The sequence below is a fragment of the Chelonia mydas genome, chromosome 3 (genome assembly GCF_015237465.2).
Source record: "Chelonia mydas isolate rCheMyd1 chromosome 3, rCheMyd1.pri.v2, whole genome shotgun sequence".
Classification (NCBI taxonomy): domain Eukaryota; kingdom Metazoa; phylum Chordata; order Testudines; family Cheloniidae; genus Chelonia; species Chelonia mydas.
Window position 1 is genome coordinate 126,914,037 of NC_057851.1, and position 18,024 is coordinate 126,932,060.

General features: G+C 40.4%; 1 protein-coding gene across 1 annotated transcript in view; it reads right to left on the bottom strand.

Annotated features, from left to right (window-relative positions):
* Positions 1 to 843: 843 nt before the first annotated feature.
* Positions 844 to 18,024, bottom strand: part of RAB4A (RAB4A, member RAS oncogene family) — a 32,629-nt gene continuing 15,448 nt past the window's right edge. Inside the window, exons 5-8 of the mRNA XM_037895236.2 lie at positions 13,935 to 14,089; positions 11,420 to 11,515; positions 9,059 to 9,220; positions 844 to 1,487 (exon numbers count right to left, since the gene is read on the bottom strand). Coding sequence (XP_037751164.1) covers positions 9,105 to 9,220; positions 11,420 to 11,515; positions 13,935 to 14,089 — 367 coding nt within the window. The 3' untranslated portion in view covers positions 844 to 1,487; positions 9,059 to 9,104. The remainder of the gene's footprint in view (positions 1,488 to 9,058; positions 9,221 to 11,419; positions 11,516 to 13,934; positions 14,090 to 18,024) is intronic.

Here is an 18,024-nt window from a genome sequence, read left to right on the forward strand (position 1 = left end):
GCCTTAGTATAGCTCTAATGGAGCCATGAAAACAGGATTTCCTGTGCTGGCTGTTTTGCCCCACAATAAAGAGCTCAGGAGGGAGATTCCAACATCCTAAACAACTCTGCACTAAAGTTAATATGACAGGCTGAATACCTGATGCTTTCCAGGGGCAGAGAGAAAAATGCATGTAGCCCACCTATATTCCATTTCCTCATGTATATAAATCACCAACACTATGAAGTACCCTCAGTGGGATCTGACAACAGGGAGGATGGTACCCTATTCCAGGCCACAGGGGAGACTTGTATGAAGAGACCCTCCAATTAGAACCATCAAGCCCTATGTTTAAACTCCCATAATACCATATATAGTTTTTTAGAATATTTAAAATAAATTTTAATGAAAATTCCACATTCAGCATAGTTGGTTGCACTTCCTAGATACCGTACATTTGAAACACTTGGCCGCACTGAACAGGTATGCATTCAGCAGCACTCATTACTTTTTATAGCCGATTGCTTTATTAGTAGCTAAAGCATTTTTGAGAAGTGCAGTCTAATGAGATTAAGCAATACCTTATAGAAACTGCTCTCATACAGACACATGAGAAATCACTGTGGTGATCTTTCATGGACTCCTCACGCAGCATTAGAATCATTAAATAGAAGATGCACAGTTTTGCCAAACAAACAAAAACAAACCAACTAACCTCATTGGCCCCCGCTTCTATACAACAGAAGTAGAAAAGGAAAAGAAAAGAACCAGAGAACACAGAAAAAAATTCCAAGATCCAAGGTCAGACAGCAGTCATTTCAGAGACTTAGCAGCAGGATTTTTAACCTACAAAGTAGGAAAAAATATAGTTGAGAGAAATTTATTTAAGAATGGTCAGAAAACAGGACAGATGCACCTCATTAAAACATCCATTCCAAATTTGACAGATTAGTAAACATAGGTAATGTCCTCACCGTACTTCAAGAATGATCATGTAAACACCCTGTAGAATGTGGCAAACGTAGTGAAGAAGGAAAATCACTGACAGTGCCAGTGGCTTTGTATTTCAGGTCATAAACATAACCTAGTGTGCAATTAACACAAACATGATAAAGCCTAACTCAGTTAACAAGTTTTAGTTAATATGATTAAAAAAATAAAATATAATTGCTTTTAGTGCAACATTTATTATATCAAACGTAAGTAGATCATGCTTTGGAAACTTACTGTTACATTATATACAGTATACAGCAATACTTTAAAGATGAGTGACAAAAATATGTAACGGAAAATGTTTACATACAGGTGAGTCTTAGTATTGTCCACTGAATTGTCAGGTTTGTTTTGCAGTCTGCTGTGTCATATGCACATTCTTGCCTACCACCATACAGAACTGTTTTTCCAGCAGTGGCTTTTCTGTTCACATACGTTAGTAAAGATGTTTTAAAAAAACTGCATAGCCTTCAAGCTTTGTCAGTTGTTGCTACAAACACCAATTGCATGGACATCTGAAAAATACAAAAGAACATATCATTGCTGTGAACATTTTATGGAAATTTAAGCTTTCTAAGTTTAGGGGGGAAAAAAAGGTTCAAATCCTGCAATTGGATCCATGCACATGCACCCTTGCGGAGCCCCATTGAAGTTCCTGGGACTTCAGATGGACGCCTTCTTCAAGTCATTTGCAAACTCAGGATCCCTCAAGCTGCATCCTCCTTCTAGTTTTCCTTCATTTAAAGAGCACAAAGCCCTTTAAAGCCCTTTGATTGAGGGATTGCCAACTCACATATTACACTAGGAATAGAAAGTTTCATTTTAGGATTTAAGGATGACAGTTGATTTAAGAAATCAATATTTGCAAATTTTTAAAACTTTGCTCTCTTCTTTCTTAAGTTTCAACCTCTGTTCAGATTTCTGCTAGCAGCTTGAATGAAGAGGATGTGTACTACTCATACTATATCACACTCAGGCCAAAATGAATGCAGAGAAAATAATTCAGTTATTGTGTTTCAAAGACCAGTTATTTTTTAATACATCTGCAGCTCAGAGCAAGTGGGTAGCTCTCTTCAAAAACCATCTGTTTATTGCACCAAATGCAGCATGTATTGATTACCTGCCCTATGAGCAGGTGACGTATGTGTGCATTCGGTGCAAGGAACTCCTGGCTCTCCGAGACTGTGTACGGGCTTTGGAGACCAGGGTGGCTGAGCTGGAGGAGCTAAGGGAGACAGAGAGGTACATAGATGAGACTTTTCAGGACACAGTAGAATGGTCCCACCCCCGTCTGACAGCCTCTGCGTTATTGAGGAGGATGAAAGTCTCCGGGAAGGAGGACATCCAACTGAAGCAGAGGGAAATGATCCTGTAGTTGGGACCCTCCTTCCAGATGAGGATACTTCTCCAAGGGAGGGAACTCCAGTTATTAGGAAGAGACAGGTATTAGTAATGGCCGATTCTAATCATTAGAAAACGGATAGCTGGGTTTGCGATGACCAAGAGAACCACTTGGTGACTTGCCTGCCTGGTGCAAAGGTTTGTGATCTCTCGAGACATCTAGATAGACTTATGTGTAGTGCTGGGGAGGAGCTGGTGGTCGTGGTACATGTAGGTACCAGTGACATGCGAAGGATGGGAGGGAGGTCCTGGAGGCCAAATTTAGGCTTCTAGGTAAGAAATTGAAGTCCAGGAGCTCCATGGTAGCAGTCTCTGAAATGCTTCCAGTTCCACACGCAGGGCCAGTTAGACAGGAAGAACTGCGGGGTCTCAAAGTGTGGATGAGACAATGGTGTAGGGAGGAGGGGGGGTTTAGATTTATTAGGAACTGGGTAAACTTTTGGGAAAGGGGGAGCCTATACAGGATGGATAGGTTCCACCTAAACCAAAATGGAACCAGATTGCTGGCATTTAGTTTAAAAACTGCTCAACGACCTTTTTAATTTTAAAGGGATGGGGGAAAGCTGACAGGTGCGGAGGAGCACATGGTTTGGACAGAGACATCCCTTAGCGGGAGGATATATTAATGAAGATTCTCTATGTCCTAGTAAGGAGGAGAGGATGGAAGATGATAAAATACAGGTAGGATCTGATGAGAAACAGTCAAAAGAAAAAAGTCTCATTCAATTAAATCATATAAATGGCAGACATCTAAAAAGTGACAAGTTTTTAAAGTGCTTATATGCCAATGCTAGAAGTCTAAATAATAAGATGGATGAACTAGAGCGCCTCGTATTAAATGAAAATATTGATATAATAGGCATCACAAACACTTGGCGGAATGAGAATAATCAATGGGACATAGTAATACCAGGGTACAAAATATACTGGAAGGACAGAACAGGTTGTGCTAGTGGGGGAGTGGCACCACATGTGAAAGAAAGCGTAGAATCAAATGAAGTAAAAATCTTAAATGAACCAATGTACCACAGAATCTAAGGATAGTAATTTCATGCTTGAATAAGAATTATATAGCAGTAGGGATATATTACCGACCACCTGACCAGGGTGGTGATAGGGACTGTGAAATGCTCAGGGAGATTAGAGAGGCTATTAAAATAAAAAAAACTCAATAATAACAGGGGATTTCAACTATCCACATATTGACTGGGTACATAATCACCTCAGGATGGGATGCAGAGATAAAGTTTCTTGACACCTTAAATGCATCTTGGACCAGCTAGTCCTGGAACCCACAAGAGAAGAGGCCATTCTTGATTTAGGACCAAGTGGAGCACAGGATCTGGTCCAAGAGGTGAATATAGCTGGACTGCCTGATAATAGTGACCATAATATAGTTAAATTTAACATCCCTGTGGCGGGGAAAACACTACAGCAGCCCAACACTGTAGCATTTAATTTCAGAAAGGGTAACTACACAAAAATGAGGAGGTTAGCTAAACAGAAATTAAAAAGGTACAGTGCCTTAAGTGAAAGCCCTGCAAGCTGCATGGAAACCTTTTAAAAGACACCATAATAGAGGCTCAACTTAAATGTATACCCAAATTAAAAAAACAAATTAAGAGAATTAAAAAAGTGCCACCCTGGCTAAACAACCAGGTAAAAGAAGCAGTGAGAGGAAAAAAGGCATCCTTTAAAAAGTGGAAGTTAAATCCTAGTGAGGAAACTAGAAAGGAACATAAACTCTGGTAAATGAAGTGTAAAACTATAATTAGGAAGGCCAAAAAAGAATTTGAAGAACAGCTAGCCAAAGACTCAAAAAAGAAAAAAAAAATTGTATTCAAGGACATCAGAAGCAGGAACCCTGCTAAACCACCAGTGGGGCCACTGGACGATCAAGATGCTAAAGGAGCACTCAAGGACAATAAGGTCACTGCGGAGAAACTAAATGAATTCTTTGCATCGGTCTTCATGGTTGAGGATGTGAGGGAGATTCCCAAACCTGAGCCATTCTTTTTAGGTGACAAATCTGAGGAACTGTTCCAGATTGAGGTGTCATTAGCGGAGGTTTTGCAACAAACTGATAAATTTAACAGCAAGAAGTCACCAGGACCAGATGGTATTCACCAAAGAGTTCTGAGGAACTCAAATGTGAAATTGCAGAACTAACTAACTATAGTTTGTAACCTATCATTTAAATCCACTTCTGTACCAAATGACTGGAGGATAGCTAACGTGACGTGAATTTTTAAAAAGGGCTCCAGAAGCGATCCCAGGAAATGCAGGCCAGTAAGCCTGATTTCAGTACCGGGCAAACTAGTTGAAACGGTAGTAAAAACAAAATTGTCAGACACATAGAAGAACATAATTTGTTGGGGAAGAGTCAACATGGTTTTTGTAAAAGGAAATCATGCCTCAATCTACTAGAATTCTTCGAGGGGGGTCAACAAGCATGTGGAAAAGGGTGATCCAGTGGATATAGTGTGCTTAGATTTTCAGAAAGCCGTTCACAAAGTCCCTCACCAAAGGCTCTTAAGCAAAGTAAGCGGTCATGGGAAGGTCTTCTCATGGATTGGTAAACTGGTTAAGATAGGAAACAAAGGGTAGGAATTAATGGTCAGTTTTCAGAATGGAGAGGGGTAAATAGTGGTGTTCCCCAGTGGTCTGTACTGGGATCAGCCCTATTCCACATATTCACAAATCATCAGGAAAAAGGGGTAAACAGTGAGGTGACAAAATTTGCAGATGATACAAAACTACTCAAGATAGTTAAGTCCCAGGCAGACTGAAAAGAGCTACAAAAGGATCTCTCAGAACTGGATGAATGGACAACAAAATGGCAGATGAAATTCAGTGTTGATAAAGGCAAAGTAATGCACATTGGAAAACATAATCCCAACTATACATATAAAATGATGGGGTCTAAATTAGCTGTTACGACTCAAGAAAGATCTTGGAGTCATTGTGGATAGTTCTCTGAAAACATCCACTCAATGTGCAGCAGCAGTCAAAAAAGCAAACAGAACGTTGGGAATCATTAAGAAAGGGCTAAATAATAAGACAGAAAATATATTGCCTCTATAAATCCATGGTATGCCCACATCTTGAATACTGTGTGCAGATGTGGTCACCACATCTCAAAAAAGATATATTGGAATTGGAAAAGGTTCAGAAAAGGGCAACTAAAATGATTAGGGGTATGGAACGGCTTCCTTATGAGGAGAGATTAGTAAGACAGGGACTTTCAGGTTGGAAAAGAGATAATTAAGGGGAGATATGATTGAGGTCTATAAAATCATGACTGGTGTGGAGAAAGTAAATAAGGAAGTGTTATTTACTCCTTCATGTAACACAAGAACTAGGGGGTCACCAAATGAAATTAATAGGGAGCAGGTTTAAAACAAAAGGAAGTATTTCTTCACACAGCGCACAACCTGTGGAACTCTTTGCCAGAGGATGTTGTGAAGGCCAAGACTATAACATGGTTAAAAAAATAATTAGATAAATTCATGGAGGATAGGTCCATCACTGGCTATTAGCCACGATGGGCAGGAATGGTGTCCCTCGCCTCTGTTTGCCAGAAGCTGGGAATGGGTGACGGGATGGAGCACTTGAAGATTATCTGTTCTGTTCATTCCCTCTGGGGCACCTGGCATTGGCCACTGTCGGAAGAGAGGATATTGTGCTATATGGACCCTTAGTCTGACCCAGTATGGCCGTTCTTAGGTTGGATGGACAGCTAGATGAAAAAAGCCCTCAAGAAAACCCTAGATAGTTGAAGGAAACTGGAGAGTGGGAGAAGTGCTCCTGAGGAAGTTAAGCAAACAAACCAGCTTGCTGAGCTCCCTAAAGTAGAGCATCTGTAAGCCCCTGTGTGCTACTGGAAGGAGGAGAGAAAACAGGTCTATCAATAGCTCTCCCTCTCCAGCCTGGCACACCTCCAGAGCTGGGAAGCATCAACTCTGATTCTGAGAAGGGCTGGCCAAACACAGCTCATTGCCTCCCTTTTTGTTTCAAGAGCCATGCGAAGAGCAGGCAGGAAACAGTCAGGCATTCTTGCAAGGAGAAATCAGCTGCTGACCTTCATTGGAACATGCCCGTCATTTCCACAGTCTGCTTGAGAACTCCTGAAAGGACAGCGAGGGATGTTACATTCTAGCCTCCCTTTCTGTCTCCCAGAGACATCTGTCAGACTGGTGCTCCCCCATATGCTGCAAATGACTTTAGACAACAGCCTGAAGTGGTAACTCTGTCTTACACCAGCAAAAGGGAAGAAGCATTTGCTGCATTTCTGCTCAAGTCATAAGAAGGGATGCAAGACACCTAAGGCTATTCTTCCTAGAAGGAAGAGGAGAATGTTTGGAACAACATATTATATTTTAATTCATTTTAAAGACCAAGTTTGATTTTTAACATTTACTTTAAAAAAACTGATTATGAAAAAAGCCTTTGATAGATATGGAAGTGTACCCTATGTTTTTTTGAATTCTGATTTCTAGAAATATTTTCATATGACACCGTGGAAATGGTTTGCACTTCTGTACAGTACAGATGTCTATTAAAAAGTTAGAACATATTTCATGGCAGCAGAATAGTGCAAAGAGCAGGGCCTTTGATTATTTTTATTCTATAGAATTTCTCAATCATTTCATATTTCAACAGTTGACACATGGAACCTACCTCTACTTGAAGAGGAAAATGGCAGCACAAATGAACTTTTGCATATTACTTTATTGTTCAATGGTTTTGTAACCCAAGAACCCCTCAACACTAACTGGAAAGGAGGTTACAAGAATACCCTGATCATGATACACAGGTTCTGGTTCACCAAAGAATGTTATGTGAAGTCTTAAATGAAATCTAGGCTCATACTGGTCATTGTTATTGTTGTGAAATGTATGTACAGACACCATGAAGAGCTGTGTATGGGTACTGAAAATAAGTTCTTAGATTCTGTATCATAGCAGAGGTGGAAAAACAGGTTTCCTGTCAGACAAAACATGTTTATTCACGTGCCTCTGTTGCCATGTAAATTAAGCATTTTAAGTTAACACAATGGATGCACATTTACATATGAAGTCAACAGAGAGATATGCAAGTCAACAGAGAAGAGAGGAAAAACAAGTGATGCGGATATACTGTTTCTAAGTACAGACAATGAACTTAGGGGACATAAGTAAAAGGAAAGGAAGACGCCCCCTTATCCTGCACCTAGGAAGTAAAGTGCATTTACATTCAGGAAAACAGGATCACAACCAGCCTTGGTTAAAGAAGCTGCAAACAGCTCTGGGTTAGATAAAACTTCGTTAGACAAAAGTTTAACATAATAGTTAAGTTTAGTACCTAGAAAACATGTAATTTTGTTTTTTATGTAGCCCTTCTTTATCCATTATCATTACTCCCCAACTCTTGAATCTTTAATAAACGTATTGCTGTTTTCACTATAACAGTATCTCAGTACTGAGGTATTAAGCAAGGTGTTGATCCTGAGCTGCATCATATAAGCTGGTGTGTACACTGTTACCTTGGGGACCACAGACCTGGTATTTCTGTGAGTGTTCACTAGACAAGGAGCTGGACACTACAGGAACACATCAAAAGAACTCAGGGATGGGAGTACACCTATTCTTAACTTGCAAGGTAAAGGAACATAAGAATGGCCATATGGCTCAGACCAATGGTGCACCTAGTCCAGAATGCTGTCTTTAGATAGTGGCTGGTGCCAGATGCTTCAGAGGGAATGAAACAGAACATCAAGGGATACCTGCCGTCATCCAGTCCCAGCTTCTGGCAGTCAGAGGTTTAGGGACATCCAAAGCATGGGGTTCCGTGCCCAACCATCTTGGCTAATAGCCATGGATGGACCCATCCTCCATGAACTTAGCTAATTATTTTTTGAACCCAGTTATATTTTTAGCCTTCACAACATCCCCTGGCAATGAGTTCAACAGCCTGACTGTGTAAAGAAACACTTTCTTACGTTGTTTTAACCCTGCTGCCTTTCAATTTCATTGGGTGACGTCTGGTTCTTGTGTTACATGAAGGGGTAAATAATACTTCCTTATTCATTTTCACCACACCATTCATGATTTTATAGATCTCTATCATATTCCGCCCTTGGTCATCTCTTGTCTAAGGTGAAGAGTTCCAGTCTTTTTAATTTCTTCTCATATGGAAGCTGTTGCTTACCTCTAATAAGTTTTGTTGCACTCGTCTGTACTTTTTCCAATTTTAATATATCTTTTTGAGATGGGGTAACCAGAACGGCAGACAGTATTCAAGGTGTGGGCGTACCACTCATTTATATAGTGGCATTACGATCTTTATTGTCTTATCTATCCCATTCCTAACATTTATCTTTGTGACTGCCACTGCACATTGAGCAGATTTTTCAGAGAACTATGTGGAAAGGGCTGGCATTGCCCAGAGAAGTGTGCATGGGTGACGAACAGGTTGGAGGTGTCAGGGAGCTGACATCCAGCTAAGAGCAAGCAACTCTCCCTCATACTGGAGGCAAGGGGGGAGAGGTGACAACCCACCTTGGTACCCCCAAAACCAAACAAGTTAGCTGTGAAAAAGTCCAACACCACAAAATATGAAGGCTCTGTATGGCGGCATCAATATAATAAACTAATGAGGTAGAGCAACCTACCAAAGATGCTCATTCTCAATTTCTATGGCTTACCTTTTGTTTCTAGAACAAGTGTTCAATTTTTTTTGTTGTGTTTTCTTTAACAGCCACATTCTTGAGCACTTTGAGCCTGTGCTCTACGTGGGGATCTCAGCTGTCTCAAGGCAGCATCTCCATACTGAATTCCTGAGCCCATCCTTTCTGGATCCAGTTCACCTGACGAGAAACAAAATGGCCTTATAAGTTATCCTCATTTGTAGACAACAGATTACAAGTAAAAATAGCTAACACTAGATAAAGTTATTAGCATTTATGTTTTCCTGTCCCAGTTATAAAGAACATGATCACAGTTTTATCATTCATATAATTCCATCTCATTTCCCACAGTAGTTTCAAATTGTCCAGTCCTTGAACAGAACTGAAGCAGTGCATCTTACAAGTGACTTAGGGCTTGTCTACATGGGGAAAAAGCCCACAGCGGTTAGTGTGTACTAGTTCCCTGTGGGAACACTTACACTGCGCACTAAAAGTGCCTTGTGCATAGTAGCTTACTCTGCCTGCCCAAAGTGCAGTGTCTCTCTACACTGCAAGATTTTTTTTGGCAGTGGGCACACACGCACAGCCCTCCTAGTATGGGTATAAACAGCAGTGCAGATGGCGAGGCATGGATTAAGCCAGTAGAGAGACACCTGAAGGGTGTGGATATGTACCCCGAGTACATTCCCTACATGTTCTCTACTGGCCCAAGCTGTGCCACCCATCTACACTGCTAAATGTAGCAGCGTAGTGTCTTGCTGCGGGAACCTTTCCCTCTGCAGTAAAAGGCTGTGGCAGTGGGCAGGTGGCAGGGAAAGGCTGCCAGCTCCTGCCATTGGAGCCCTTCTCTTCAGGGAAAGATTCCGGCAGCAGGAAAAGGCTCGGGGGGGAGGGTGGAGAGAGGCAGCAGGGAAAGGCTTTGGCGGGGCGGAGACAGCAAGGAAAGGCTCTGGCAGCAGGGAGCAGCTGAAGCCTTTTCCTATGGCCTCCCCTCTCCCAGTGGCTTTCACTAACTTGGGTAGCTATGCACTGCAGTGTTGACACAGTGTGCCTTCCCCGGTGGCATTTAGCTACATGTACACTACATGCCACTGAAAGTGGTGTGTAATGTAGATGTGGCCTTAGTGTGCAGTAGAGTGTGTCCACATGGGGAGATTTGTGCAAAATAGATAATGCACTTTAAATTCACACTCTAGCTTACTGTGCACTAACTTCCCTGTGCAGACAAGCCCTTTGACTGCAGCAAGAGGTCTTTTCCCTTATAGAGGTAGTTAAAGTCCAAAATAACTAACGTTTGCTTTATAGTTCCAATTTCATTCTGAGAAGAAGAAGAAGAAGAAAAAAAAAAGGTTACCCAATTTTAGAGACTAGTTTTCAAACAAAAAAGGAACAGGATATTTTCAAACAAAGAAGGATCAAAAGTACCATAGTAAACCAGGGATAGATAGATCAGTTTGATACACTAGGTGTGAGCTTTCTGTTTTGGTCCATTTTAATTTAAAATACAAACAACAAATGGAGTTTTGGCCTTGATTGAGTTAAAAAGGAACAGAGGAATTTACACTAAAGAGTTCCTGAACATTCAAAATACGTCCTTGGAATTCAAAACATGGAAACTGGCTCCCTACTAGACTGAGCTTCCTGATTTTGCCAATTTTAAAAAGTTATTTTATGGAGGCACCAAGTAGACTAGAAAGTGGATTTGCTGCCATGACTATTACCACAATCAAGTCTCACTTGTACTATGAGGCACCTTGTGTATTCTGGTGCCTGCAAAAATAAAAATGAACAAGCTGACCTCAGCCAGAAGCCATACAGGTCAATCAGAGCACTTCTATAGCAAGGCAAGGTCTCATATGTAAGTATACGATCTATTTAATCACCTTGATATTATTATTCCCTACCTATATAAAATCAGGTGCAAAAGTGATCTGAAGAGTCATGTCTGCTCTGATAGTGATGCAGCATAGAAAGCTGCTAAAACTTAAGTCTTCCTAATTCAGAGCCTCTGTACTTGTGAAGACAAAGAAGGCCACAGAGCATGTAGCCTGCAACCAAAAAGCTGAATATTAAGTCTAACATTAAGAAACTCTATGGGGGTACAGTCTCCTTTTGATGAACGCAATTAAATTTAATGTTCATTCCTGTTAACATATATGGGGAGGTAAGAGGTGGATAAACAGAAAGGGACATTTTTCTACAACAAAATGTGTACATTCTTTTATCTATTCATACATGTAATCTGTTACATAGATTTACTGATGCACTGTGACTAAACTTTTACTATAAGGAAATTCCAAAGCTGTGAGATTCTATAGTTTTCACTGTGGGACAAGAAGTGAAAATACATTCTAACAATCAATCTTTATTTCAATTTACCTGATTCAATTTTATTAAGTATTTTTCTTGCACACTGTACAAAGGCCTCTTCAACATTCTCCCCGGTCAGTGCACTTGTTTCCAAAAACATCAGCTCTGCATTTAATGCCAGAAAAATAAAATCTCAGGTCATTAAAACTTTGAAATACTCTTTACTGTACTTGAAACAAGAAAAAGTTTGTCAGAACAGTAAGAATGTCTTTTAAACAGAAGCTATTTTTAACCGAGACTCTGAAGCAGTTTACCCTCCCTCCCATACAAAAAAAAAAAATTAGGTTCTGAAGGTAGAAGTCCTAGAACATACTGAATATTGACATATTCATGATTATATGCAATTGAAAAATTGTTTTGGTTTGAGATTTAAACACTCTCCCTCAAGTGCTGGAAACTCAAATGGAACAGCATTCAGCTTGTGCATGGGAACCAGAATATGAAGCCAACTGCACAGGCCCATCTAGTTTTACTGTTCAAAGCAAGTGGAGGATAAAAATCAGCCAGCATTTATGGTAACACATTAGATTTATCAAGAGGTTTTAGTAATACAGATATGGATTCTTTGATTGATTGTGTTCTATGTTCCTTTAACTCACCATACTGTTATTCAGCACAAGTGTTTTCCAGTGAATATTTTAAAAAATGCCCTAAAAGCTGCAAGCATGGTGCCAGACAGGAAACGGTGATGCGAGCACCAAACTATGAAGCCGCTCCAAGCCAAACCTAAAATACACTTATTTTGAGCAATTTTTAAAATATCTAATGGAAGGGAGATCATTAAATCAGTGGCTAATATTTCCCAAATAGGTCACAAACAACATTACATTCACCAAATAGATATTTGATCATACACAAATTAAAAATGTTGTTCTAGACTACAAAAGGCTGCATATTGTCTCTATGGCACCATGAGTTAGTTCTTGGATGAAAATTCAGCTTACCACTTTATCTCAAATATGATAGCAATGCAGTTACTTGGAAGTTTACTGCATCTTTATCCAGTCCTCTGAAGTGAACTTTACCTGGGAATACCCTCCCCTCACCTTTCAGTTATAAAATTCAAATTTTAAGATTGAGAGAGAAAGCTATTCAGAAAATCCATCCCTCAATAAAAGGTCTACTTAGGAAAGATTTGTTTTAAAGGTGGAAGGGGAATAGCAGGGAAACCCCACCATTCTTCTCAGCCGCAGCCCAAGGTACCTTCACCCACTATCCAAACCAAGGGCATATTTGCATTTTGGATAGACAATACCAACTTGATTTGTTCCAGCGGCTAAAGGACTGTCACTTTATAGGATTTGCTGGGTTGCCTAGTCCATCCTGATCTTCTTAGGAGATGTTGCCTGCCTGCCTACCTACCTACCATTCATGTTACATTTCAAAGAGGAGCAAGCTTAACTTCCCTTTATAAGGTTAATCAATGCTGCTCCACAGTGGCTTAAAGCAAGTACTGTACTATATGTTATCACCAGTTAACAGAGCAAGTTACATAACTGTTTTCCTCTTTGTGAGAAAAAGACAACGTTTGAAGTCACTCCCCACACTCAGATCCTCACATAATGTTGCATTGCCTGCAATTTTTGGATCATAGCAAAATCATGTAGGAGACTGAAAAACAATTAAGATTGGATTTTTAAGACCAGGTCTTGGGTGCGTGTGTTTTTTTTGTTTGTTTGTTTTTTTAAAAGAACGCTGTTCCGTCTTCCTTCCCTTTCTCTCCTTAAATTGCAGAAAAGAATCAGCTGGCCTATAACTTTCATATTTTTCCCCAGGTAATGCTCTTTCAGATCCATGCAGGGAGGGGAACCTCCATGCCTGGATCTCACCCCTCCCACATGGAAGCTGCCTTTGTGGCACCATCCTACCTCAAGAACCTGCAAAAGGATCTCCATGGGAGAGGGATCCTCACAGGGGGAAAAGAGTGGGAGCTAGAAGATCCCATTCATCATTCTCTCCCCAGCCCTATGGAGATAATAGCCTGGAGCTGCGTTGCCTGTATTTCTGCCATATTATTTTCTCAGTGGATCTTCTCTATGGTTAGAAACCCTCCTTTAAGAGGACCCGGAGAGTAGTTATGTGTAGGTGGAATCTTTGGTAGTGTGGCTTCAATGCAGCTGTGCTATTAGGGAACAGGAAGTAGGGGATGAAGCACCTGAGGCACATAGCCCTTACATGGATGGTTTTAGCCTCCCATGGATTCCTGGGAACAAGGGGGCTTTGTGGGCCATCTTTTTGGCCTTTTCTGTTGTCAGGGAAGAGAGTTCTGTTCACTGACTCCCTCAGGAAACTACATGATGGGATCCTCAGGGAATGAAATTTCCTCCCTCTTTCCCCTTTACTTCAGCGAAGCCCTCTGTATTTAATACTAGATTAAAGGGAAGGGGCATTACACTGACAACAGTATTAGGATTTTAACAAGGTTTGTAAGTGGGCAAACGTTAATTCCTTAGACATAGAAGCTGAATAATTTCAAGTAAAAAAAAAAATACATCTTCAATACTAGATTAGACAGACTACCTACCATTTTCTTGTGCAAACCTGGATGCTTCTAAAAAAGTAACTTCACGATCTGCATCGAGATCCTTTTTGTTCCCACACAGTATGATCACAATATTTTGACTTGCTAACATCCTTGCATCTGTCAACCAATTAGTAAGTGCGTTGTAGGTTTCTCGGCTGCGTAACACAAAAACAGTTCAATAATATACAATTATAAATATTTCTATAAACTTCTGGACCAGGGTGGCCTAGAGGATAGAACTCAAGAGACCAGGGTTCTATTCCTGTCTCTGCCACTGGCATGTTGGGTGACCTTGGACAAAATCACTTCACCTCAGTTTCCCCATTTTGAAAATGGGGATAAAATTGATCTCCTTTGTAAAGCATGTTGAGATCTACAGATGAAGAGCATTACAAGAGGTTATTTACTGTCACCAGAGTTTTGCGACAGATTGAATATTCACACTCATGAGATATGTCAGTGGTGCAGATCTGATAAGTGAATTCTTTTGATAGAACTTGTTGGAGCACTCACATCCTCCTACTCTTCTTTTCACTGTTCCTCAACACTGAGTCAGAGATTATAAAAGGGGGCATGATGTTCTGGCCACCTCACTTCCTTCTACGGCCCTCTGAAGAATTCAGTTAGAACTCCAAGGAAGAGGGGAAGTTTATAGCTGAAGACAAATTTTTAAAAATGTGTCCTTTGGCAGAAAGGCTGTTCCTACCAGAAAGTCCAGAATCACTCCTATGAAGAGGATCCTTTGAGTGTAAAGCAAAAGTGACAGTCTCTTTTATCATGAGTCTTAGTCTGCCAAGAAGGCAGGCCGGTTGTGTGGATATAGCCCTGGAAAGGCTTAATTTTGAGGATGCTTTGATTAGCCAATTGTTTAAGGACAGGTATGCATGAACCTCCACTCTAAATGCACTGCCAACTGCAGACAGGCACTTGGGGACAGTAAACAGACCACATGAGAGACTGTTGTACTGGAAATGGTTCTTCCTCCTCACTAGAAAATGAAGATATTTTCTGTGCATTTGAAACATGCATCCTTGAGATGGAGCGCTCCAAACCAATCTTGAAGGGCAAGGGAAGGTATAATAGATGCTAGGGTTAACATCCAGAATATAAACTTTCCTGAGGTTCAATATAGAACATAGATCTCTCTCTGGGATCAGTAAATATCTTGAGTAAAAACCTCTTCCTCTGATCTCCTTTGGCACTTCTTCTATGGCCCTCATCTCCAAAAGAAAGAGAGAGCGCCTCTGTTCATAGCAGGCTTTCATAAATAAGAGGGACTCCTGAATAATCTATTGTATAGAGATTCTTATACTACGCTCATCACCATAGTATCTGAGTGCTTTCTGGTAGTGCATTAAGCAATGTGACTACATACCTGTCACGTGTTTATTCTCACATCCTGTCCCCAGGGGGAAAGCATGTGAAGTAGAATGTCTTGTTTTGGTAGGGTGGTTTTAAAAAAAATAAATCTACCTCTTGCTATGTGAGCAGGGAAGGAGGGGGTGAAGGATTTGAATTGGCTCACACATCCACTTTGTATCATTTCCAAATGCCCACTTTGGACTGGGATAACCAGAGACAACATTTTGAAAATTATATAGGTGGTATCCAAATGAGGTTATGGGGGGGAGAGGAGGAGATATGGTTCCATATTGGTTCATCGTTCCTGATCCTCAGATCAAGTCTGTGGTCTCAGGTCTGACCCAGAAAAAGTCATTGAGTCTTCCTGATCTTTACTGGTAGCTTATCAAGGAGTACCCATTGATGTTGGTATTGTAACCTTTGATTAAAACAGGAGAAACTAGATGAAAATGGATATTTTTTGTCTGTTACCTAAAGACTTACCTCAGGTTTCCTTTGGGAGGTTGGTATACTCCCAAGGACATAGCAGTAGGCCTAGTATCCTTCATTTTAGTGGAGAATAAGCTATCACATTTCAAACAGGAGGTTCTTTACTTTTACTTTTGTCTCTGAAGACAGACTGAGCAAAGTGTGATGTTTAAGAAATTGCTGAAGCTACTGCTCTTCCAAATGCATCAGAGGAATCGAATGCTGCAATCAGTGTTTTGCCATTAACTGTCCCTCTGATATCAGTGCATTAACCAGCCTTCTCTGATCTTCTGGAAGAGATCTTTAAATATCACCATCTTTTCCTAAAGATGCAACTAGTACCTTGCCATTGTATTCTTGGTAATTGGATACTCCGATGCCAAGTATTGCCAACAAGAAGATTTTTCTGCCAGTTAAATTTATCATCTTTCCTTCTGTCTGCTGGCGTAAAGTCAACTTGATTGGCCTTTGAGCTTTGAACTGCAGCCTCAACTAGCGTGAATGTGAAAATAAAGTTTTCTTAAGGAACCTGATAATAGTTTATCTCCCTACTTGGACACAGCCTGTATTGATGCAGGCTTGGACCGTATGTTTTTGGCTGGCTCTAAAAGCTCATTCAATAGCAGCAATGTAGTCACCTTCTTAGAACCAAGGATATCAAATTTAGGCTGTAGAATTTTTCCACTGCCACAGGAGGATTTTTAAGAGTTGTTGCAATTCTTCCTATTAATTTGTAAAACAAGACTGTATCCTCTGAAAGACAATGCTAAAGCCATGTGCTCCAGCTCTGGAGAGATCTGGTCCTCCAGCTCTGGAGAGATCTCTTGATAACCTTTCAGCACTACCAGAGTATATCTGGAATAATAACTGGAGACTGGTCCTTTTCTCTAGAAGCTGACAGATCCCGGATCTTTGGAGCCAATAAGAGATCTCCCTTAGTTTCTTCATATAGTGAGACTGCTGAGTGTCAGGGTCCTGCCCAGAAGGATAACACGAGGGCCATCTAGCCCAGGGAGGTATACAATAATCTCGCCAATAATTCATTCTAGGCTCTATTTCATATCACCTGTCAGGGTATGATGCTTGCTTAAATGATGGGTGCTTAGCAGTATACCCTTGCTTGTGGGTATTGCTGGTGAAATAAAAAGTGGTGTAGCTTGTTCCATTCTAATTTGTTCATGTCTTGCACACAAGTTACTGCTTTGAGTAACCTAGTTGTCTTGTACACTACAATCATATCGGTATTTTTGTGGAAGTTTTTAGTGGGGTTTAGAAATTAGCAATAAGAGCTCACTTTGGAATGAAGTTTAGCACAAGAGCTTTAGACTAGTAGTTTTTTTGATGAACTCATGTGTACACCAGTAAACTGCTAGTGAAGTATAATGACATAACTATGAAACATTCTGTATATATTCTCATGTTTGTGGTAATACAAAATTCCTCTAGCTAAACACTGAGTAGCTATCTAGCTTCGGATTTATTATCGTTATTTTTTTTTTAACAGCACATATTGCCATATTAAGCAAGAACACCACCTCTAAAGAATTTTTAAGGATTTATATAAGTCAGTTACACTCTGATCAGACTGGTGTTCTACAAGAATTTGGTTATAAAATGTCAGAGGGGAGAAGACAGTTGATCCTAAAAAATCAGTGCATATAAAAGTTAACATAGCTATCTGATTAACCATTCTTGAGAACTGGGTTTCACTACCAGCTAAGAAATCTCAGTGAACCCTACAATAAAAAATTAAGACAGAACCACGAACAGAAGTAATTCTAGTACTACATCTAGAGCTGTAGTTCCCAAATCTGGGGGGATCCAGCTAACCACCTCACTTTCTCCAGAGAGCAAGAGGGGAACCGCCATACCAGCACACAGATAAGTCAGGTTTCCAGAAAAGAATTTGCTTCCTCAGTAAAGAGGCTAAATTCTGCTCTTCACTTGTGACACCCTGGGCTTGGTAAACTAGTGTCAGATTGTTATACTGTTTCTACCTTATATTAATGCTGCTTTAGATCAGAGTGGAACTTCACTGTTTAGACCCTGCTCATCCTACTAGATCTTCTCTACACCAATTCCAGCTGAATTCATTTTTTTCATTCCAGCTAAATTCACTCACCAGAATTGTACACAGTATTCCTATTAGCAATGCCTTGTACAATGGCATTAATACTTCTCTCTCTACTGGAAATGCCTCGCCTGATATACCTTAGGAACACATTTGCCTTTTTTCACAGCCACACCACATTAAAGCATC